The 25,300-nt window shown below is 34.8% G+C and overlaps 1 protein-coding gene across 2 annotated transcripts in view; it reads left to right on the top strand.

Moving 5' to 3' along the window:
- Positions 1-25,300, top strand: part of Vps16A (vacuolar protein sorting 16) — a 432,364-nt gene that overhangs the window by 99,620 nt on the left and 307,444 nt on the right. For both annotated transcript variants that reach the window (XM_090412822.1, XM_090412821.1), the window contains exon 6: positions 22,289-22,404. In XM_090412822.1, coding sequence (XP_090268948.1) covers positions 22,289-22,404 — 116 coding nt within the window. The remainder of the gene's footprint in view (positions 1-22,288; positions 22,405-25,300) is intronic.

The raw sequence follows: 25,300 nt of genomic DNA, 5'->3' as shown, positions 1-25,300 counted from the left end.
CTTTGATTCCTTTTACAGAGCTCTTTCTCCATTTCTAAGCATTTTCATCATCATCATCATCATCAAATTCCTGACATGTACCCTCAAGGGGTGTACAGAATATGATAGTACTACATGAAAAATTTACATAATTACTAACTTCCTATCTACAATTTTCCTCCAAATCAGTCTATTACTTGTCAAGACTCCAATATTATCATTATCAGATCTTATATTTCTATCATCTAAGGCACTTTGTACCGTATCAATCCATCTGTATCTTGATCTTCCTCTGGGTCGTTTTCCTGCCAACCTGGCGGAGAACACTTGTTTTGCTAATCTTTCCTCGCCCATTCTGTTTAAGTGACCATGCCACCTGAGATTAGCTCTTCTAACACATGCCTGGATGCTGACATTGTCAAGTTCTTTCCTAATATCCTCGTTTTTAATATGATATTGACATTGATGCCATCTGTTCATGCCTCTAATCTTTCTCAGGGCTCTCATATCTGCGGTCTCTAGTCTTTGGTCAAGTGTTTTACTTCTGACCCAGCTCTCAGATCCATAAGTTAAAACTGGTTTGAACACAGTCTTGTATACAGCTAATTTAGTGTTTTGGCTAATTTTTCTCTTATTTAATATAAATTTATTCAATTGACTTCCTACCATACCAGCTTTGTTGATTCTGTTGTCTATTTCCATATTTAATTTACCATCTTCACTAAAAATTGTGCCTAAGTAGCTAAAATTTTTTACTTGTTCCCCAGGTTCTCCATTTGCAACGCAGTTGACATTTTCAATGACTCTGCCTATTTTCATTGTCATTGTCTTTGTCTTTTTATTGCTGACCTTCATACCATATCTATTACAACAGTTATTCAATTTAGCCAGGGAATCTTGCATACTTGTAGCAGATTTATTTAGAAGTATAACATTGTCTGCATAAAGCAAAGAGCTGACATTAACATCTCCAATTTTGATATCAGGTTTAATACCACTTTCCATCATAATAGCCTCGAAAACATTTTTCCACCTTTGTGATATTTGTTTTCTATATTCTTATTGAAGTCTTCCCATGACTTTTGTTCCACTTCCACTGCTTATACATATAGCTCAGCTGTCTATTGTTTATTATTATTATTGACATCTGACCATGGAATAAAAAGTCCTATTGCAGGAGGTCCATACATACTCTCTGATGCAAAAAGATCATTGATCCTTGCCCATTCATAGTTGTCACTCTCAATAGTGCATTCCTTCACCAATTATTCTCCATGCAAAGAACCTTCTTTTCAATCCCTTGCTCACACCTTCCTTGTACAGCTTCCAGGGATTGGCTTCTTGTTCTACCCTCGTTTCCTTCTACTCTCTATGTAAAATCTCCTCCACATTAATCTCGTAACAACTCTTCACCAACTTATATGTCTCAATCATATTCCCTCTCCTTCTGTTTCACAAGACTCTACAACTTGCATTCCCTTAATCTCTTTTCATATCCGACATTCCATAGACTTAACATGGACTTAGTAAATCTTTTATGGACTTAGTAAATCTTCTCCAAAACATCTTCATTCCCTTGAAAATCAGGCAACCAAATCTGCACGCAGTAATCCATATGTGATCTGATCAAGGCCTCATACAAGGGAACCATAACATCTTTACTACTGCATGTTGATGTCCTCATTATTGCTATAATACATTGTGATGTGTATATATATACAGTTTTGGCAATATGACCCCTAAACTTCAAGTCTCTGTCCACGATCACTCCCAGATCTCTTATCTCTTCCACCTCCTTCAGAATTTCTCCATTAATTGTATACTCAGCATTGCCTACAAAATTTCAAGATCTTGCACTTTGCTACATTAAACTGATAGCTTCCCTCACTCGGCCACTCATATAGTCTATGGAGATCCTCTTGCAGGGCTAAAACATCTACTCTACTCCTACTCATGCTACTAATTCTTATCAACTTTGTATCATCAACAAACAGCTGCATGTCTTCAGATAAGCCACTCCCAACATTAATGTACAAGTTAAACAATAATGGTTCTACATTTTGAAAAATTATGGAGACAACTGCCATGTTATAGAGTAAAACTTTAGTTTAATATAAACCAAAATCAACACTCGACGTTCTGACCTTCATATCAAGGTCATCCTTTTGAGCAGGGTTTCTCAAACTTTTTCTACGACAGAACACTTCACAAATCCTGAAATGTTCATGGAACACCTTGATTATTTTGTAATGTATTAATTAATAATTAATTGGTAATTTAGCTTATTCTGTTGTTAATTGATAATTATTAATCATTAATAATTATTAATTAAACATCAATTAAATCATTAAATTAATTTGTGTTGATTTTCATTGACATATCCGATTTTGATCACCAAAAATTTATAAGATTATTATAAGTACTTACGAGTGAATGCAGACTTTTTCTCCTGTGTGCTGGTTTTGTAGGGTAGGTAAATATAAATAAAATAAATGAGTAAATCTAAGCGTTTAAGAAAAAACAATAATTTATTGTCAAATGTTAATTAGTAAAAACAAAACACGTAAAAATAGTAAAACACGTATATTGCAAATTAAATTCTTAATGACTCCGATGTTTTTGGGTCTTTGAATTACAAATTCTTTTGATATCAGGCACAATATTAGAAAGTTGAATTCTCATATTTGGTGTAGCGTCGAGTCTGTTCCTGGACTTTGATTTGGTTGCAGCATAATATGAAAATCCTGCCTCGCATAAATATGTCGTTGTAAAAGGAAGTAAAACAAGAATAGCTAGTTTTGACACGTGGGGTACTCTTCTGTTAAATTTGTCCAGAAATCATTTATTGGCAGTTCCTTGTATTTTTGTTTTAAATCTGAGTCACTAATTAAGTCAATTAGATTTTCATAATCACTTGCGCTGAAGCCTGCTGGCTTAGCTGTCACTGTAAATGGATTCAGAACCCAGGAATTGTCCTCACTGGATTTTGGAAAATATTGCAAAAGGGTTGATCGCAAGTCATGCAAGTGTTCTAAAATTACGTTAGATACGTCATTTACTTTAGAATTTATTTCAGTCAAAAATTCATGCAAGGTGGGAAAACAATCAAAATTATTCTGTTCAACTGTAGAAATCCAGAATTGTAACTTCCTATCAAAAGATGCAATTTTATCTCTTGTATTAAAAATTGTAATATTCTTTCCTTGTAATGATAAGTTAATTTCATTGCACTTTGTAAAAATATCTACCAGATATGCAAGACTCATCAACCATGAAGAATTTCTTAAAAATTCAATAAAATTTTGTCCTAAATTATGTGACATCAAGAAGACCATTAACTCACTATGAAGTTCAAAAAGCCTCAATAATGCTTTTGCTCTGGATAGCCATCTCACTTCAGTATGTAATAAAATTGCGTTATATGCACTACCCATTTCATTGCACAAAATTTTAAATAATCTGAATTGAAGTGGTCGAGATTTTACATAGTTGATCATTTTTACGGCTTCATCCAAAATAGTTTTTAAATTTGTAGGAATTCTTTTGTGCTTGTCTACACAAAACACAATGACTTTTGGTGGCTCTTGTAGCTACTTGCAGGATACGTGTTACAACTCCCTTCATTTTTCCTACTATTGCTTGAGCAGCATCTGTACAAATATCAATACACTTCTCCCAGCCGATTCCCTGTTTTGTAATATAATTATTAATACAGTTGAATATGTCTTCTCTGGTAGTTTTTCTTGTAGATATTCACACATGAGTAAATCTTCTTCAATACTTTTATCAAATATGTAACGAACAAACACCAGTAATACAGTGAGTCCTGCGACATCTGTAGATTCATCCATTTGCAATGAATATTCACTGCAAAGTCTAAGTCGATGAATTAGCTCTTTTTCTATGTCAGCAGAAAGATCTTTGATGCAGCGTGAAACAGTATCATTTGATAATTGTACTGCATCTATTTTTTTAGCAACCTGCTCATTTATCATACATGATACAATGTCTTTCACACAAGGCTTAATGAGCGTCTCACCAATTGTATGAGCTTAACCATAAAGCGCAAAGCGGTAACTCATGCAAAAAGATGCCTCTGTTGCATTTTCAGTTGTAGCAATTGTAGCCATTTGAAGTTTAGGTTTTTCTAGCGAGTCACGTCGTCTCTTAAAAAAATCTTTTCCTTTGTAATCAGTGTGTTTCGTTTTGAAGTACCTACGAAGTTTAGCTGGAGCCAAAGAACTGTTTACTAGTATTTTATTACATAAAACACACATTGATTCAGGAGCATGTGTATTGCCAATACACATAAATCCATAATTTAAATAACTTTCGTGGTACTTCCGTTTTGGTGTGTTCTTAGATGACTCTTGTTCTTTAATATTAGCTTTTGAAGAAACCACAGTTTGCAATTCCATATCTTCTCCAATCATACGAGTAGATGTGTCAGCAGAAGTGCTTGCTCCTCCTTGTGTTAAAGTTCCTGTCTTTAAACAAGAATCCATGGGTATTTTTTCAATAAAATTCAAATTCCAATATTTGTCAGAGCTATAATAAAAACAAATAGAATTGTGTTGTAAAGGTAACTTTAGTATGAAAAACAATAAGATTATAAATAAGAAATGTCGAATAATATAAAAGTAGATGGATAATGCAAAATAGTTAAAAAAAAAAAAAAAAAGACTGCAACACACAAAAGTAAATATGAATTGTAACAATACTTGTAAGAAAAGTACTAAACCATATCAAATAATGTAAAAGCAATTGTAATAAGAATGATTTGATAAAATGTTCAGTAACAATTAACAAAAATTAAACAGTCGAAATAAATCAGATATTAATTATAAAATTAGTTCAAAGAGTAAGAAGAATTCTTTTTTTAAAAGCTGCCTCCCCTACTTCCTATATATGGGAATGAAAAGGCGTTAGCTGATTTTTTTTTTTTTCCGAGGGCCCGGTCTCAACAAATTCACTCATAAATACCTTTCCAAACTTTTTTAAAGTTCATACATTAACATAAGTATTAATAATTAATTATGCCATAATCATAAAGAATATTAGTACACTTATGTATACGGTGTGGCATGTTCACAAATATAAATTGCATTTAAATTGGTTATCAATCACTGGACTAATGAAATCTTGTAGCATGCCGTAGTTTCTTCAGGCAAACATCATTAAATTAATTTGTGCTGATTTTCATTGACATATTCCATTCTGATCACCAAATATATTTATAATATAAGTACTTACGAGTGAATGCAGACTTTTTCTCCTGTGTGCTGGTGGTTTTCCCCTCCTTTTGTAGATCTTTGTAGGCTTGAGGTGGATGACTCGCTATCTGTTCCATCACAAACACCTTCAATAAGAGATTTCTTAATACCAAAATTAAACAAAGTGCCTCGTCTCTTATTCATATTAGATTTTAACTCTGTATTCCTATTACTTTTAAAAAAATCGTGGCACTCCGGTTTCGGAACAAGCACTTACACACTGCAATACAAACTTGCGAAGAAAGTATTCAGTAGTAATAGATTTGAGAGCCGGATACAAACTATCTTGATCTTCAATTTCAGTGGAAAATTTTTCTTTATACTTCCTTGCTGATTGGTCACTGACATTTGCAATACAGATGTTATTTTGTTCAGTTTTTAGAACATGCCGCCCATCGTTGTAATCGGCTTGCAGGCAACGTTTATGATCGGTCATAAACAGCGGTATTCTTTTTCCCGATTGTTGAAAGATTTCGATGTGTGAAAATTAACGGTAATTTATGAATATTTCCATTTTTAAAAATATTCTGACATTTGCTACAGAGATGTCATTTCCTTCAGTTTTGAGAACAGAGGATATGACACCAATTGTTGTAATGGGCTTGCAGGCAATTTTTATGACCTGTCATAAACAGCGGCATTCCCTTTCCCAAATGTTGAAAGGTTTCGATGAGTGAAAATTAACAATACACAGATGTTATTAGGTGTTCTGGGTCTGAGCTTTTCGACATATTCATGAATATTATTCTCATCAGAATATTTTTACTATAAAATAATTATTCATGAAAAATGCTCAGAAAACTAAAATGACAAATTTCAGAACTTCTCGCGGAACACCTATTCACCTTCCGCGGAACACAGTTTGAGAAACCCTGCTCTGAAGCATACACAATATATGCAGAGAAACAAGCTTCACTACAATCTACATAGTTTGTTAAAGTTACTGACCAACAGTTACTACAATTATTGGGATGATCTCTGGTGAAAAAAAAAAAAACCTTGACTAAATCAAAGCTAGAGTCTTATTCGGTGGTGGCTCGTACATAAGAACTGCGACACTGCAGCACCCCCAAGGAAAAAATGAAAAAATTAAATTTTGTTTGTGTTTATAAATAATAACAATGCTTGCAACATTATATAAATGCAATACAACATGTTAAAGGTTACAGCTTATGTTTCGACATTGACTGAATAGTTAATAATTGGAATTGTTCGATTAACACTTTAGATTACAAAACAAATGCACTGCAATCTAATGCAGTGTCGGAATTATCATGTTCGGCCAATCGCAGCTCGACTTGCCAATATTCGTTTGTGCTTGTGATTGCACGTTACAAGTGATTTCGACACTGCTCATTTGGATAGTGTCTCTTACAGATAACTTGTATGTATGTGCATTTTATTTCTGTGAGATACGAAACTTTTATTATAGGTGCATGTTCGTGGCGAGGGTGAACTATTTTTTGAAAATCTTATTTTATTTTGTTAAAATAGCATATAATTATTTATTTATTATAGATACTAGGCTGAATTATGACTAGTGTCATTGTTGAAAATATGAAAAGAATTATATTTTCTCAATTATCGTTATACAAAACAAATGCACTGCGATCTAACGCATTGTCAGAATTATTGCGTTCGGCCAAATGCAGCTAGACTCGCCGATATTCGTTTGCGCTTGTGATTGCATGTTACAAGTGATTCCGACATTGCTCGTTTTGGGCAGTGTCACTTACAGATAAGCTGTATGCATGCGTGCGTTATTTCTGTGAGATACGAAACTTTTATTATTGGTGTTTGTTCGTGGTGAGGGTGAAATATTTTTAATAAAGCAATTTTTTAATATGTAAATTTATTTATTAATAAATTGGTTACTGATTAGGAAAAAAAGAAGTTTTTTATTTTAATTTATTATTTTTTTAAAATTTTGTATATGCAGCACCCCCAAATTTTCACCAGCCACCACTGGTCTTATTATTATTATTATCTATTAGGTTACAAAACTAAGAGTTGGGGTGGAGAGCAACATGTTTATATATATATATATATATATATATATATATATATATTTTATGAAGAATTGAATGATTAGAACCGAGATTTAAGTAAAAAAGTTTTAATATAAAAACACTGCTAGTTTCGGCCTGTAACAGCCTTCTTCAGGTGACATTATAAAAGAAAGAAAAAACACTAAACAGTGAAGGTTAAAAGACAATGAACAACATAGACAGTCTCTATACATAATTAGCATGAAAACGTTGTAGTTGTATTTGAAGCTGTTCTTTCATTTGTTACATTGTTGGGAGAGTGAGTGCTTGCAGCATCACGTGAACGCCAGTACATGATTACAGCTGAATGACTATCTGGGAGGTTGTAGCTCGAGTTGTTATTTAGATGAACAGGATTGAAGATGATTTCTCTAGATTCCACGATTTTTCTCTCTAGTTCGTCACTGCAACGGAAGATGTTAGTAGATTTTTCCCAGCAGACTTTGTGACTTTGGATTAGCCGAGAAAAGGATATGACTTGATAATGCACTGGCTCGCTGTCTCTTGTAAGTAATGTTCCTCATGTGTTCTTCCATATGCAATTCGACAGATTTGTCTGTCTGCTCAAAATAAGGAATATCGCAATCACACAATATTTTATATACACCAGGGTATTTGAGTTGATGATGACAAAGTTTTGGGTGGCTTATTAAGAAACGGATCTTTGGAAGTGGAGTGAACAAGGTTCTGATATTGTATTTTCTTTGAACTTTTAATTTATGTGAAACAGTACTTATGTAAGGAATAGATATATTGCCTTTGAATCTATTTGTTTCTTCTAAGATATTTTGAGTTTACCAGAAAAGCGAGTCAGTTTGACATCAAGAAAAGGCAAGGAATTATCCTTTTCAAGCTCGAGAGCTTGAAACGGATAATTCCTTGCCTTTTCCTTGATGTCAAACTGACTTGCTCTTCTGGTAAACTTAAAATATCGATATATAGAAAGCCCACACATACCAACAGATATCTGCACAGTCAGTTCCATCATTTCCCTCCTCATAAGCTTGGAATAATTTCCACCTTGGGACATAGAGCCCATTCTCTTCTGGATGACCCAAATGAACTTCTTACAGAAATAAACCATCTCAAAACTTCTTTCGAAGTTAATGGATATTCCAAGAGAATCATTGAAAAATTCTTTCTTAATCCTCCTAGACATCACTCAGAAGAAACAAATAGATTCAAAGGCAGTATATCTATTCCTTACATAAGTACTGTTTCACATAAATTAGCAAAAGTTCTAAGAAAATACAATATCAGAACCTTGTTCACTCCACTTCCAAAGATCCATTTCTTAATAAGCCACCCAAAACCTTGTCATCATCAACTCAAATATACCCTGGTGTATATAAAATATTGTGTGATTGTGATATTTCTTATTTTGGGGAGACAGACAAATCTGTCGAATTGCGTATTTAAGAACACATGAGGGACATTACTTACAAGAGCCAGTGCATTATCAAGTCATATCCTTTTCTTGGCTAATCCTAATGATGAAAACCAAAGTCACAAAGTCTGCTGGGAAAAATCTATTAACATCTTCCGTTGCAGTGACGAACTAGAGAGAAAAATCGGAGAATCTAGAGACATCATCTTCGATCCTGTTCATCTAAATAACAACTTGAGCTACAATCTCTCAGATAGTCATTCAGCTGTAATCATGTACTGGCGTTCACGTGATGCTGCAAGCACGCACTTTCCCAATAATGCAACAAATGAAAGAACAGCTTCAAATACAACTACAATGTTTTCATGCTAATTATGTATAGAGACTGTCTATGTTGTTCATAGTCTTTTAACCTTCAATGTTTAGTGTTTTTTCTTTCTTTTATAATGTCACCTGAAGAAGGCTGTGACTACAGGCCGAACTAGTAGTGTTTTTATATTAAAACCTTTTTACTTAAATCTCAGTTCTAGTCATTCAATTCTTAAGAAAAATATGTATGTTAACCGAGTTAATGATCATTCTGTCATATATATAAACATGTTAATATTCTTATATATATATATATATATATATATATATATTTTTTTTTTTTTTTAAAAACAATGTGATTATGCATATAAATTTCAACCGAGTGGTATGGAATAGTTTCCTAAAGTGATAAAGTATGCTAGATACTAAGTGGGTGAATATGTGCCATCCAAATTCTTGGAATTTTTATGCCACTGTTATTGTCGAGATTAGGATGGTTAATCAGAATTTCACAGGCTTCTTTAAATTTTCTTTTATACCAGGTTTTTGTATATTGTGAAGAGCAGGTACTTTTCCAATCAGTTTGGTGTAGGGTGTTGAGAACTTGATCTGAGAAGCCTGCTTCACCAAAATTGTTATATTTAATGTGTCTTTTGTGTTATTTTTTACTTATAGGGATTGTACGTCCATTTTCACCAATATAAGGTAAGTTACAGGTGCAGTAGATGCAATAAACTCCAGGATGTGCCAATGGGAAGAGATGATTCTTAGAGGAGTTGAATATGCTTTTTAATTTTATGGATGGTTTAAAAGTGACATTGAGATTATAATGGTGTGGGATTCTATTGATTTTTGCTGATAACCCTTTATGTATGGGATGGCTATGGTTTTACTGTAATCTATATTCTTTTTTGATGAAGTTTTATGAAGAACTTTATTAATAGTATTTTTGTTATAGCAATTATTTATAAATGTGTTGCTAATAATTTTTAATTCTTGTTTAAGAGCTTGTTGATTAGAGCAAATTGTTATAGCTCTGTTTTTAAGGGTGTTAATGACTCCAAATTTTTGCGATATGAGTTAGCATGTATATATATTGGCCAGTATGTGTCAGTTTGCTGTAAACCTTGAAGGATAGACTGCCTGAGGGAAGACGTGACCAGTGTATCGAGGAACGGGAGCGAGTTCTGATTTTCAATTTCGATAATAAATTGTATGCATTCATGTTGTTTGTTCAGGTGGCTAAGGAATGTTTTTAATGTTTGTCTACCATGTGGCCAGATAACGAAAACATCGTCAGCGTATCTAAGCCACACTGTAAGTTTTAGAGTAAAGGAATCAAGAGCACTTTGCTCAAAATCTTCCATATAAAATTAGCAATTGGCAGGGATAGTGGTGAGCCCATGGCCGTACCTTCTTTTTGTAGGTAAAATTTATTTTGCCACACAAAGTAAACGGAACGTAGTATGTGGACAAAGAGGGCTGTAATGTCAGGCGGAAATTTGTTCCATAGGAAAAGAAGTGTGTCACCGATTGGGACACATGTGAAAAGGGCATAAACATCAAAACTAACTAATAAATCATCTTTGCCGAGTGTTATGTTTATAACTTGTTTATAAAGTGTTGTGTGTTCTTTATATAGGGAGGGGGGGGAGTGAATGACCTATCAACTCCTTGAGTGTTGACGCTAATTTCTTGGCTAGGTGGTAATTAGGGCTGTCTATTCCTTCAATTATCGGCCGAAACGGAATATTTTATTTGTGTACTTTAGGAACACCATATATTCTGGGAAAACGGGCGTAATGGGGTATAAGTTTTTTAATAGTGTCTGATGGATTTAAGTAATTTCTCAGTTTTCTTCTTTATTCTATTAGTTGGATTATAGTTTACAAGCTGATAGGTGCTGTTATCGGAGACTAGTTGATTCATCTGATGAATGTAAGTTGACCTGCCAAGGATGACAGTGGCATTACCTTTGTCAGATTTTGTTATAATTATATCTTGATTAGCTTTCAATGACTTGATTGCTGCTTGTTCTGTTTTTGTAAGATTGCTATATAAGGTTTTCTTTTTATTCAAAACATTGCTGGTTTCTAATAGAATTTTATCAGCTATATTAATAGGAAGAGACTTAATGTCTCTTTCTATGTGGTATATAAAATCCAGTTTATTAACAGTTCTAGGTGCTACTGCGAAGTTAAGGCCTTTATCAAGAAGTGCAAGTTGACCGTTATTTAAGGTGTAGCTTGATAAGTTGATCACATGACTGTTGCTTGCAGGTGGTTAGTCGTTCCTTGTCTCACTTGTTCGTTGTTCACTGTTAGAACTGTTTACCGGAGAAGAGATATCTTGATAGGTTGGATTCGTATGATTGGCATTTAAATTTTGCTGTTGTTTTTAATTATGAAATTTGTCCTTAAGTTTTTCTTTATTATTTTTTAGAATATATTTAGCCGAATTGTCAGTGATTCTTTCAAGCACAATCAAAATATCTGAATTCATAAAGCTAGATAGTTCGGATTGTAAATTTGAAACCTGATTTTGAGTTATTGCTAGATTTTTTGCAGGCTGTTTGAATTTGCTCTCTAAGTATTGCTTTCTCTGTGCAAGCATAGATATGAAGTGCTTTAGCAAAAGTAAATTTCTTTTTCAGTTGATGCAGTTAGGAATATGCTTGCACAGAGAGAGCAATACTTACTTTCTCTGGTCTGCATTCTTAAACTTCCATTAACTCTCTTGTTTTCCTCCTTACTTTGATACTGAACACTCTCTCTGTCAGCTGTCAATCACGCATCAAACTCCTCGACAGGCATGCACACTCCCTGTAAATTGTAACCGAGAAGTTACGTATAATGACTGACATATCGTCTCTGTTAGTGTAATGAGAATGTCTTTTCAAAACACAATATTTGATCATTTTAAATTACAATAACAAGGATTGAAAGTAATATAATTATCAGAATCTAGTAAGCACATCAATTTTTCAAATGCTTTACATTTCATTTTGACAATAATAATAATAATATCAATAACAGGCACATCACAAGGGCACATATACATGTTATGAAATCAAAACTAAAAATATACTAACATAAACAATTTGTAAAAATATTCATAATTTTAAATTATGATTATTTTTACAGAACCATCTTACCCTTTTTCCACTCCCTTGTAACCTTGCCAGAGCTGAGACTTAGATTAAACAACTTCATCAGAGACACTGCCAGTTCGATTCCACATTCTCGTAGCACATGAGCAGTTATATCGTCCTGGCCCACTGCTGTATTCATATCGATATTTTTTAATATACCGAGTACCTCCATTTCATCTATCACAATGATCACATCAGTCTCTGTCATCTCAGTAACTGCAAAATCACCACCTGAATGATATACCCTTCCAAAGTGATCACTTAGTAACTAAACTATTTCTTCTGTCGCTTTCCTACCATCAGCACAGAGTAAACTTATCTTTCCATGATCATTCTTTCTGTTATTTGCTACGTAGTGAAAAAAACTCTTTTGGATTTACTTTGGCTGCTTCACTAATTTTCTCTCGAAATCTGATTTAGTCTTTCTTACCATACTGGTTACTCTTGTTTGTGCTTTATGCTGCTCATGGGTATGCTGATCACATTGTTGTTTATATTCCTACCACAATGCTTTCTTTCTTTTTTAATTGCAGCTCCTGCTTTATATTGTTAGTCATCCACTTAATCCCTACTCAGTTTATCTTTCTGACCCTGGGCATGCACTCTGATACTGCCTTGCTCAAACAATCCTTTACCACTTTCCATGCACTAATGACATTCGTTCCATGTATAGGCTCATGCCATGGCACTGCTCCAAGTTGTCTCCAAAGTTTGTCACAATTGCCAGCTTTGTAGTTCTGACTAACCCTTTCTTGACTGAAATTTCAACATGTTGGACAAGACTGCATGGTCACTTTCCCAGATTGGAGGTAGAGTTGCTATTGCAGTTATGGATAGATCTTCTGATGCTGTTACTAGATTCAGCACTCTCAAACCCCTGGCCCCTTCCACATGTGCTCTTTCAGGTAATTATCCCTTAGTAACTGTATAAATTCCATTTCCATTTTGCCCTTTCCTCCTTCCAATCTATATCACCATAGTTTAAGTCTCTCGTGATAATTGCTTGACCTGCACTTATTGCGCTAATCTCCTGATGCATGTCATCCACATTTTCTTCTATAGCAGCAACCAACAATATATTTGGCCTATATCTCACACCAGACAGCCTCAAATGAACCATTTCTGTCAGATCTACACTCTTCATTAATTTCTTTTTTGTTGGCTGAAGTTCAGCTATCATTAATAAAACCCCTGTTCCTGTATTTCTTCTATCATCTCTGAAAATAGAATATCCATTACATTCTATCCCTGTAACTACAGCATTCTCTGACAACCAGATCTTGCTAATGCCATAATTTTTTGGCGAAGTGGAGCCGACCAATGCTAAAAACTTCTCTCCTTTATTTCTGATACTCAGCATTTGTATACATGCATTTCAACATCCTCTTGTGCCCACAGTTACTCTTACATAATGCCATTACCTGCCCATTCAGATTCAAAATGTGGGAACCTGAACCCAGCTCTTAATAATCATTCCTACACTATCTATCGAGGTGGCTACATACACATGCTAGATTGCCCCCCCCCCCCCCCCCAATCTCTAGTTTCTCTGGTTTTGCACTTCCAAACCAAACTCTCACTGAACAACACTTTCTCCAATCACCTAACTCCAAAACTATTTAAATGCAGTCCATCAGGCATATACAAGTACTCACATCCATCAGATTCACTCCACACATCTATAATTGCACACTATTCCTCCTGCACAATCTTCTCATTGTCTCCTTGGGAAATATGCAATGTTCTCTCATTGCATATTTCTCACCTTTCAAATAATTTCTGCCTGCCAAAACAATTAATTAATTTGATTCTTTCTTCTTCAAATTTAAAGCTTTACTAACGTCCTTTATCTTCACACCTGGAAAATCTGCTTTTGTCACTTTCTCATTAAATATACCTGTTATCATTGAATCACCGTACAATATTATCTCTTTTCTCCCAGTTTCTGACACTTTTATGCTTTCGCTCTTTTTTTCATTCTCTGTCCTGCTGTACAGATGCCAGTTGTTTCTCCAGTTGCTTGAGCTCACTTTTTGTCCTGTGAAGGAGTTTGCATAAGCATGCAGTTTCTTTCTGTGCTAGCATCTCATCATCTACATTATTACTTTCAGCCACTTTCAAACTCTCATTCATATTTTGTATACTATCATTCACTGCTTCCACTATGTTCTCCACAACACTTCCACAATCTTGCCAATGTCAGTCACTTCATTCTTATACTCACTTATGAAATATTTTCTCCATTCTCTCCCTCATACCACAGATCATTCACTCTCAGCAGCGAACACATTAAACACATACTACATCAGTGATATCAGTGAACATCGATGTCTTGGTTGCCATTTTTCTTGTATGCATTGGTGTCATAATAAAAAAACATTTCTGAAAGTATATCATGTAATAATAGTTGACTTAACAACATGGTCCTTCAGGAAATATTTAATAATGTAAACTGGACAAACCTTTGTATAAAAATTAATAACAGAAACTTAACACACCTAAGATATGCAGAAGGGGATTCTTAAGAGACAAAGCTGTATAACTGAGAGGAGACCTCCACATAGCCTTTAAAGGAATGCGGAGAACCGACCAGGGCTTCTGACCTAATGTCCAATCCTCACTTAACACACCTAAGATATGCAGAAGGGGATTCTTAAGAGACAAAGCTGTATAACTGAGAGGAGACCTCCACATAGCCTTTAAAGGAATGCGGAGAACCGACCAGGGCTTCTGACCTAATGTCCAATCCTCATCTTCTCGTGGTGCACCCTGTTGGGTATATACCTGGATACTGAACGAATGAGGATGGGCTGGCAATTTGGGATTTAGCCGACCAAATTGTATTCTTATTGGCTTAACAAAATAATATACAAAATGATTGTACAACATGACAAAATTTCATGCCGGCTGGGGTGTTGCCCGGTTAAACTAGGCCCCCATTGTTTTCGCCAGGGAACCAGGGTGAATAGCGAAAAGTCAGCTACTGGAACAAATCTGAAAGCACACCCCAACTCAACATCAACAGAGTTAAAGATCGGTACTATCAACATAAGAAGCCTGAATGGCAAAGAAATGGAGCTAGCTGAGGAATTAGATATGTACCAGATTGACATAATAGGGGTGACTGACACAAAAAAGACAAAAACTGGTGAGATCTTTCTGAGCAATAAATACAAAATGTTATATTCAGGCAATGAGAATCAAGGAAAAGAAGGAGTAGCCATAGTATTCAACACAAAATACAAGACTACTCTTCTTGAATGGCAGGCAGTTTCAAGTAGAGTGATGTGGGCTAATATCAGAATGGGGAATTGGACAGTGAGACTTATTTGTGCCTATGGTCCCACAGAAGGTTCTACTAAGGTAGAAGAGGAATTTTTTGATGCTTTAGAAAAAGCAATTGACACAATGAAAAAGGAAAAGTTGGTCCTTGTTGGGAATCTAAATAGCAGAGTAGGAAATGATTGTCAGACATACAAAAATATTTTGAGAAAATTTGGAGAAAAGAGCAAAGCTAATAATAATGGCAAATACCTGTTGGATTTCTGCTCAGGACATGGAGTGGTTATTACTTACACCATGTTCCAACATAAAAATGTGCACAAATTCACATGGAGAGAAGAAGCAAGAAATAAGAAAAGTCTCATTGACTATGTTATTGTTGATAGTGATGTTTTCTCCCTAGTGCAGGACACCAAAGTATATAGAGGATTTGAAATTGGAGGTGATCACTACTTAGTCTTGAGCAGGATAAAATTGAATTTCATATTGAAAAGAATAACATGTAAGAAAGTTTTAAGGCGAATAAAAGTTGAGCAGCTCTCAGATGAACTGCAGACTAAAATACACAAAGATTATTGAAGAAAAAATGAAAGAGTTTGAGAACAGGAACCAAACCTTGGAGATTCATTGGCAAGCCTTGAAGAAAACACTGATTGATTCAGCAAGAGAGGCATGTGATGAGGTAATCTGTAAAGATAGAAAAATCAGAACTCCATGGTGGACAGAGGAAGTTAAAGAGGCAGTGAAGGAAAAGAAGAAAACATATCAAAAGTTCCTGGCAAATAAGTTGGCTTTTGCTCTTAGAGAATACAGAGACAAATGTAAGAAAGCGAAACACTGATGTAAAACTAGCTAAACAAAAGTAATGGGAGGACTTTGGCAGGAACATAGAAAATAAATATCAAGAAAGGGGGAAGATATTCTGGAGATTGTTGAAAAAGCTTAGAAATGGATGAAAGAGTGCTATAAAAGTAGTTCGAGATGTTAAAGGGGACATGAAAACAGGAGAAAAAGATATCTTTGAAGTTAGGAGTAATTACTTCGAAAAATTGCTAAATGAAACAAGCAGTGATAGCACAGTGGTAAAAATCACTCAACAGTTATACAGTCAGGAATATATATCCATACTTGAAGTAGAAAAAGCCATCAAAGGCTAAAATGTGGAAAGGCAGCAGGAGTAGATGATATTAGACTAGAAATGCTGATGTATAGTGGTATAAAAGTCTTACAGTGGCTGCACTACATAGTTCAGAAAGTCTGGACGGAGGGATGAATTCCCGATGATTGGAGTAGATCTCTCATAGTACCCATATATAAAAAGGGAAATAAAACTGAATGTGAGAATTACAGAGGTATTTCCCTACTGAGTGTTCCTGGCAAGATCTATGCAAGTATACTTGAGAAACGGTTGAGAAGAATTGTGGAAGAAAAGCTTGGTGAAGAACAAGCTGGATTCAGGCCAAATAGAGGCTGTCAGGATCAAATCTTCACTTTACGACAAATAGTTGAGAAAGCATGGGAATATAACAAAGATCTGTATTTAAATTTTGTAGACCTGCAAAAGGCATATGACAAGGTGCCAAGAGAAAAGCTATTCAAAATGCTACAGTTATATGGTGTCAATACGGCATTATATCAAGCAATACTTAGTCTTTATATGAGTTGTAAGTCAGCAGTTAGAATTGAAGGAAGTACAGGAAGCTGGTTTAATGTTAAATCTGGTGTGAGACAATAATGCACATTATCCCCTCTGTTATTCATTATCTATATGGATCACATTATGAAGGAAAGTGGTATTAAAAATGATATCAGAATTGGAGAATAATGTCAGCTCTTTGCTTTATGCGGACGATGTTATACTTCTAAATAAATCCGCTTCAAGTTTGCAAGATTCCCTGACTAAATTGAATAACTGTTGTAATAGATTTGGTATGAAGGTCAGCATTAAAAAGACAAAGACAATGAAAATAGGTAGAATTGTTGAAAATGTCAACCGTGTTGTGAACGGGGAACCTGTGGAACAAGTAAAACATTTCAGCTAGTTAGGCATGATTTTTAGTGAAGATAGTAAATTAAATATGGAAATAGACAACAGAATCAACAAAACTGGTATGGTGGGAAGTCAATTGAATAAATTCATATGGAATAAGAGAGAAATTAGTCGGAACACTAAATTAGCTGTTTACAAGACAGTGTTCAAGCCAGTTTTAACTTATGGATCTGAGAGCTGGGTCAGAAGTAAAACACTTGACCAAAGACTAGAGACCGCAGATATGAGAGTCCTGAGAAAGATTAGAGGTGTGAACAGATGGCATCAATGGCAATATCATATTAAAAATGAGAATATTAGGAAAGAACTTGACATTGTCAGCATCCAGGAATGCATTAGAAGAGCTAATCTCAGGTGGTATGGTCACTTAAACAGAATGGGAGAGGAAAGATTAACAAAACATGTGTTCTCTGCCAGGTTGGCAGGAAAACGACCCAGAGGAAGACCAAGATATAGGTAGATTGATACAGTGCAACGTGCCTTAGACAATAGAAATATAAGAACTGATAATGTTGGAGTCTTGACAAGTAACAGACTGATTTGGAGGAAAATTGTAGATAGGAAGTTAGTAATGATGTAAATTTTTCATGTAATGCTATCATATCCTGTACACACCTTGAGGGTGCATGTCAAGAATTTGATGATAATGAGATATGCAGATGATATCATAATTTTTGCAAACACTCCAGAAGACCTTAATATAACAATAGAAGACCTATATCATGAAAGCAGAAAAGTCAGTCTAAAAATAAACAGAGAAAAAACTAAAATCATGTTTAATCATTTTGTAACACCAAAAAACATAATAATAGAAAACAGTTTCTTGGAAAGAATCTTCATATACATAAGTCATCTCATTGATCTAAACTGTGGACTCCAAAAGAAATAAATAGGAGAGTTCAACTTGCCTGGAGTGCATTCAGAAAACTGAAAAGCATTTTTCAAAACAATGATGTCCCACTCTGTTTAAAAAGGAAGGCATTTAACCAGTGTATACTTCCACTCATCTCATATGGTTGTGAAACTTGGTCACTAACAGAAGCACTGGCAAATAAATTAGAAACACCTGGATAAGAAGCCAGACTCGCATCACTGACATCATTCTTCACCATAAGCGACTAAAATGGAAATGGGCCGGAAATCTATCCAGAAGAGAAGATGAACGATGGACCACCATACTAACAAACTGGATTCCAAAAGAAGGGAAACGAGGCCGAGGACGTCCTAAAAGAAAGTGGAGCGATGAATGTCAAATTTTGTTGGGGAAAATTGGTCAACCATTGCCAAGAACAGAGAAAGGTGGAAAGAACTGATGGAGGCCTTCATCCTGCAGTGGACAGAAAATGGTTGAAAAGAAGAGAAGAAAAAACAACATTGTAAAAAATAAGCAAAATACAACACCAATTATATATAACAATATCACTAATATCTACCAAAAAAAAATAATGACCTATCCTAGCAACATGTGTATGGCAGCCACTACTAAGGATGATGCTAGTGCCCACCTGATTTAATTCAAATCATCTGATATCATTAATAGCAACCTTCTATCCTCTCCTAAAAATATTATGCCTGTTATATGTGTTTTTAGTTGCTACATCTGACTGAGATCAAGGTTTCACTAATGTCAACAATCTGATGCTGCAATATAGTCCCAAGGCAACAAACTTAATCCTTTTGTTCCAGTGCTTCTGCCATTTGTGTATAGACATAAGTTATATCTTTTTTTTTTACTTGTATCTGCAGTCTGCTTGGCTGTTCGATGGGCACCTTTCTCTTTCCTGTGTCCCCCCCCACTTTAAAAAAGATGAGACTAAATGCATACAGGTCCATCCACCCATTTCAGATTCGTAGCTTTTTTCATTGACATCCATGTCATTATCATGTTTTCCTATATCTGTTATAACTATCTTAGCAGAACTTAATAGCAGATTTTCACCATTCCTCCCTTGACAATCAAATTTCTCTGAATTAGCTCTCACCTCAAGTATATAATTTTTCTGTCAAATCCATTTCCCTTATACCATCAAATACACTCCATGCAACCAAAAATTATTATTATTATTATCCCAAAACCTCCATGAATCAAAGACTCATTGCAGGAGGTCTCTTTGTCCTATACACAGCTCATCATACTATGCCTTAAATATATTCAAATTCTTTCTAGATACACACTTTCAGGCAATGCATTTCAATCATTCGCAACTCTCCATGCAAAAAACCTGTTTCTCACTGTCTTGCTCACACCCTCCTTATACATCTTCCAGGAATGCTCCCACCATTTTATGAAAAAACCTCTTCAACATTAATCTTATAACAACCCCTTACCAATTTGTATGTTTCTATTATATGTCACCTCTTCCTCCCATTCACTAGAATTTGCACATTGCATCTTTTCAGCCTTTCTTCATACTCAAAATTCCAGAGACCAGAAACTATGTTAGTTAATCATCTCTGGACCATTTCCAGTATCTCTTCATCCTTTTGAAAACCAGATGATCCAATCTGTGCACAGTAGTTCATATGTGCCTAATCGAGGCCTTATACAAATGGAACTAGAATCTCTTACTTCTACAAGTAGTCCTCCACATCATTGCCAGAATTTGTTGTTGTCCTCACAATTTTTGTAATATATTCTCTAAATTTTAGGCCCTTATCCACCATCAGCCCAAGATCTCTTATTTCCTCCACCCCCTGCAATATATCCCCACCAAGAATAAATTTTACATCCCATCTTTGTTTTCCAAATTTTAAAACCTTACATTTTGAAACATTAAACTGGTATGTCTACTCCTGTGGCCATTCACTCAGTCTATTCAAATCTTCTTGTAAGGCTACAACATCTCTCTACTCTTGATTTTGATCATTTGCAACTCTCCATGAAAAAAACTTGTTTCTCACTGCCTTGCTCATACCCTCCTTACCCAGCTTCCAGGAATTCTCCCACCATTTTATGAAAAACCTCTTCAACATTAATCTTATAACAAATATGCATCATCTGCAAACAGCTATGAATATCCCCATTCAAATCTTCCTCAGTCACATTAACATACAAATAAAACACACCCATGAGGCACGCCACTAGTGATTTTCCTCTTCTGGGATATTGCCCCCCCCCCCATTGGCTATATAATAGGTATCAGCAAGTAAATCTCGTATCCAATGCGCTAGTCTAATATCCAGCCTCATCCACTCTAGTTTAAGTAACTTATGTGGTAATCTATCAAAAGCCTTTGTAAAATCTAAGTATACTATTTTGTATCCATCTTCCTTGTCCAATGCAGCTGTCATCTTACTGTGATAAAAGTACACTGTTTGGAAAGAAGCCAAAGGTCACCCCAATGGGCAAGGCACATCGTGCCATGTAACGAGTCATCTATTTGTCCGCAGTATAAATTGGAGGAATATGATTCTCCCAAGTCAGTGCAACTGTGCCTGAGTGAAATGGCTGCGAAAAAGGAACTGACAGAATTTGAAAGCAGCATTGTTATAGTATGCTATGTAGCAGGCCTATCTGTTTGCCAAATTGTTGACAAATTGGGCCATCCCAGATGAACAGTCATTGTTACCATACTGAGATGGAAGCACGGGGAGTCAATTGTAAGTGTTACCTGTAGTGAACTATTCCCCACACTCACCGAACTTGAACAAATGATAATATGTAAAAACTGCCATTTTCAGCCAACACATTGTTGGCAGACGAATGACAGTTTTTACATATTCTTGTTCATATGGGATAGCCAAGGGCATTCGTTGACCATCCCATATGAATGATAATATCTAATAGTGTCATCCATCCCATTACTTTCATATGCATCTCAAACATATGGGATGACCAACAAATGGTGTTGGCCATCTCATTCGTTTCTTTTCTGTACACACATTCACTTCCTCTTTGAGCATCTACCTTTCTCACACTTTGTTTCCCTGAGACTCCCCATTTCCCTGTTTTTCTTCTGCACTTGTTCTCTCATATTCTACACTCATGCTGCTCACTTCTCCATTCATAAGCACCATTTCAATCTTTCCTTCCATAATCTCCTGCTCTTCCACATTGGGTCTTACTTGTTCAGATTTATTCTCCACACTCATTACTCACCCTTCCAACAGCAGTCTCTTCAAATGACACACTGAATTCTTTCAAATGCAGTCCATCACTCTTATGCTGTTCAGTTCATCCTTCAAACTCATTCCACACATTAGCAAAAACTGCACTCCTTTCTCTTCACACATTTCCACTAACATATCATTCATAATATTTGCTCTCTGCCTCATCTCATCACTTCCAACTGAATTCACACCCACTTCTACACAGCCTGCACATAAAATTATGTTATCATAGCCTTCCTTAATTCATTACTCTCATAATTTGCTAAATAGACTAACTATTTTCACCTTCCCCCACTTCTTTCTTTTTTTTTTCCAGCAATTTTTTCATGTCTTTTCTCATCCTGTATTTATCACTATTAAATCATTTGTTGTTGTGAGCGCTACCATCTCTTTTGCATTCATCACATTCTTAATTTCCTTCCCAGTAAGCTTGAAGTATTGATTCCATTGTCAGGTATAAATTTAATGAGTGAATCACCTTGTCATATATCTTCGTTTTTTAGATACTAATTTATTATTTTTTTTCTATGGCTGTTCAACCCATCTCAAGCTTTGGCCTCATGGATTGTTTCCTCTGACCCTCAACAGCAATTTTTTTTAATACTTAGGCATTGTTTGCATTAAAATTATATAAAACAGTAAATATTTAAAAAATATATATGTAGGAATTCCTTTAAAGAAAAAAAAAACTTTTTATAGGTCTTGATGCACCTCCGAGCAGTTGGACTGTCGTTGCAGATGAATGTACAGCTCGTGTTCTTGTAGCCAAAGATGCCCAGTTATTTTTAGATTGTGAAGAAAAATGTACCCAGATAGTAAGCAGGAAATTTTATGCAATTTTTATTACATAATTAAAAAATACCTGTTATCATTAGTTCAAGTTACTGAACTTATAGTCTAATTTCCATTCTTACCTGTCTCAATCCTCACCTTTATGCATTCCATCATCTTGTGCTGCTGCAACCACATCTTCAACCTCATATCCTTCTTTCTTCTGCCATACAATCTGTTGATTTGTGCTATCCTGCTTCACAGGTAGACTCTGATCATTTGCTATATTAACTTCTTGATTCTGCCTTTTCAGAAAACAATAGTCTTTCTAAATGCCCAACACCAAACCTAACAGGGGTTGGGAAGGGAAGTTGTTTATACCATTCCAACTTCCCTTCAAATTCACTCCACAGATTTACAAATTGAACCCCCCCTTTGCCTCACACAACTCATCATCTTACTATTCATTATCTCTGCTCTCCTTCTCAGTTCACTGTTGTCATATCTGGGCAACATGCGTACGACTTTCCCAACAACACTATTCTTCTTTAACTGCTGCAACAACTTCTTCAAGTTTCTATCAACATTCTTTTTCTCCCAAACTAAGTCATTTGTGCCCACGACTACCACTAATTTTGATGCCTGGTATTTCTTTTTCTGCAACACATCGGTTATTTGCTTCATTGTTCCACCAGGAATGCATGTTTTGCACACTTTATTAGTAATCACACCTCTAATGATTGAGTCCCCATACACTGATATACGACTATCCTTTGACTCTTTCTTCATGATATTAACTCCTCCTTATCATCAGCAAATCTCTCCTTTAGATGCTTAATATCACCTTCCAGATGTTTCATTTTGCTTTTCATTTTCACTAACTCCTGCCAAAACTCTTCTACTATAGTCAAATTGTCAAATTTTTGTCCAAGTTATGCAACAGCTCTGGAACTCTCTTCTCATTCACCTCATTCTCATCAACATCTAATGTAATGGTAATACCAGGCCAATAAATCTTAGCCAAGTGTGTGTGTTCATTATTTGAATGATCACATCTGCTTCTGACACAAGCATGCTATCTACATTCAGTAAAAATTATTCTTCCACTTTCATTCTTTCTTTTAATTGGAGCATAGTGATAAAATTCTTTTGGGTTGCCTCTAACCTTCTTGGCCAGTTTCTTTTCATAGTTCAACTTTTCTTTCCCATCAGTGCTTGTAATTACAAGCCTGGTGTCTCTCTCTCTTTCTTTCACAAACACACACACAATTTTTTTTCAAACCTGTAATTAATGAAAAAAAAATTATACGTGTATATATAGTGTTGAGTTTGCATATTTGAAATTCAAATATAACGGTAATATTGTAACCTTTAACTGTGAGTTATAGTGAGTTAACTTTTTAACTCACCATCATGAGTTAATGAAGTTAATATTCATTCTATAAGCATTGGTAATTCATTTCAAAAATTTTTAATTTATCCTGAATTATTTGAATTAGTTGTCATATTTAAATTCTGATAGTATATATATATATATTTTTTTTTTTATATAAAGAATTGAATGACTATATATATATATATATATATATATTTTTTTTTTTATATAAAGAATTGAATGACTATATATATATATATATATATATATATTTTTTTTTTTAATAAAGAATTGAATGACTAGAACCAAGATTTAAGTAAAAAGGTTTTAATATAAAAACACGACTAGTTTCAGCTTGTAACAGCCTTCATCAGGTGACATAAAAGAAAGAAAAAAGAAAAAACACTAAACCACTGAAGCTTAAATAAACTATGAACATCATAGAGAGTCTCTATACATAATTGACATTAAGTCGTTGTGGTTGTATTTAAAGCCTGTTCTTTCGTTAGTTGTATTGTTGGGAAAATGCGTACTTGTAGCATCTCGTGAACGCCAGTACATGATTACAGCTGAATCACAATCTGGGAGATTGTAGCTCAAGTTATTATTTAGATGAACAGGATTGAAGATGATTTCTCTAGATTCCGCGATTTTGCTCTCTAGTTCATTGCAACAGAAGATGTTAGTAGAAGTATATAGTATCTTGAAATTTGAAGTAACTCGACCTGATGCAATGTGTAAGCAAGGCTAACATTTTTTTGGATAACTTGTCCTTGAGTAATGTTAGGACGTCATCTGTTGGGACATTAGTGAACAGAGAAGTTATGTCCAAGCTAGCCATGATTTCATCTTCATTAACTGTAATATCCTTGATGTATGTAACAAATTCTGTAGTGTTCTTGATAAAGGATGGTGACTTGCCTGAAAAACTTTTAGGTATTTGGCAAGATATTTTGAAAGGTCCTACGTCGGAGAATTGATACCTTCTACCATTGGACGTAGTGGGATGTTCTCTTTATGGATTTTAGGAACACCATATATGCGAAGAATTAACAGATGGAGAGAGCATAGAGATAAGCGAACGTTTTGGGATAATTCAGTTGTTGTTTTTAATAAGTTGTTTGTACAGTTTTGAAGTTCACGAGTTTGATCTCTCTCGAGTATTGAGTAGGTATCATTATGTAGTAATTCAAGCATTTTATTCTGGTAATCTTCAGAGTTGAGGATGACTGTTGCATTGCCTTTATCCGCAGGAAGGATAATTATATCTGTTGTTTTTTAAACTTTTAATAGCTTTGCTTTCTGTTGAAGTAATGTTATCTGCAGTGGTTTTGCGTTATTAATAATAAAGATTGATTCAATACGTAGAAGTTTTGCATCTTGTGGAGGGAGAAAAAAAGTTGCTTTTTCTATTTTTGTAAGTAGTGTCTCCTTTGGTATAAATTTTGGGGAAGGAATAAAGTTTAGACCTTTACTAAGGATGCTTTTTTCTACATCTGAAAGTATACAAGATTTGTTGATAAAGACTTTGTCAACATTGATGTGTGGTTTTGAGAAGTTCCTAT

This window comes from Typopeltis vanoorti, chromosome 23, assembly GCF_054136105.1.
Source record: "Typopeltis vanoorti isolate ZY-2024b chromosome 23, IOZ_Tvanoo_1.0, whole genome shotgun sequence".
NCBI lineage: Eukaryota > Metazoa > Arthropoda > Arachnida > Uropygi > Thelyphonidae > Typopeltis > Typopeltis vanoorti.
This window is presented reverse-complemented; position numbering and strand designations above follow the sequence as displayed.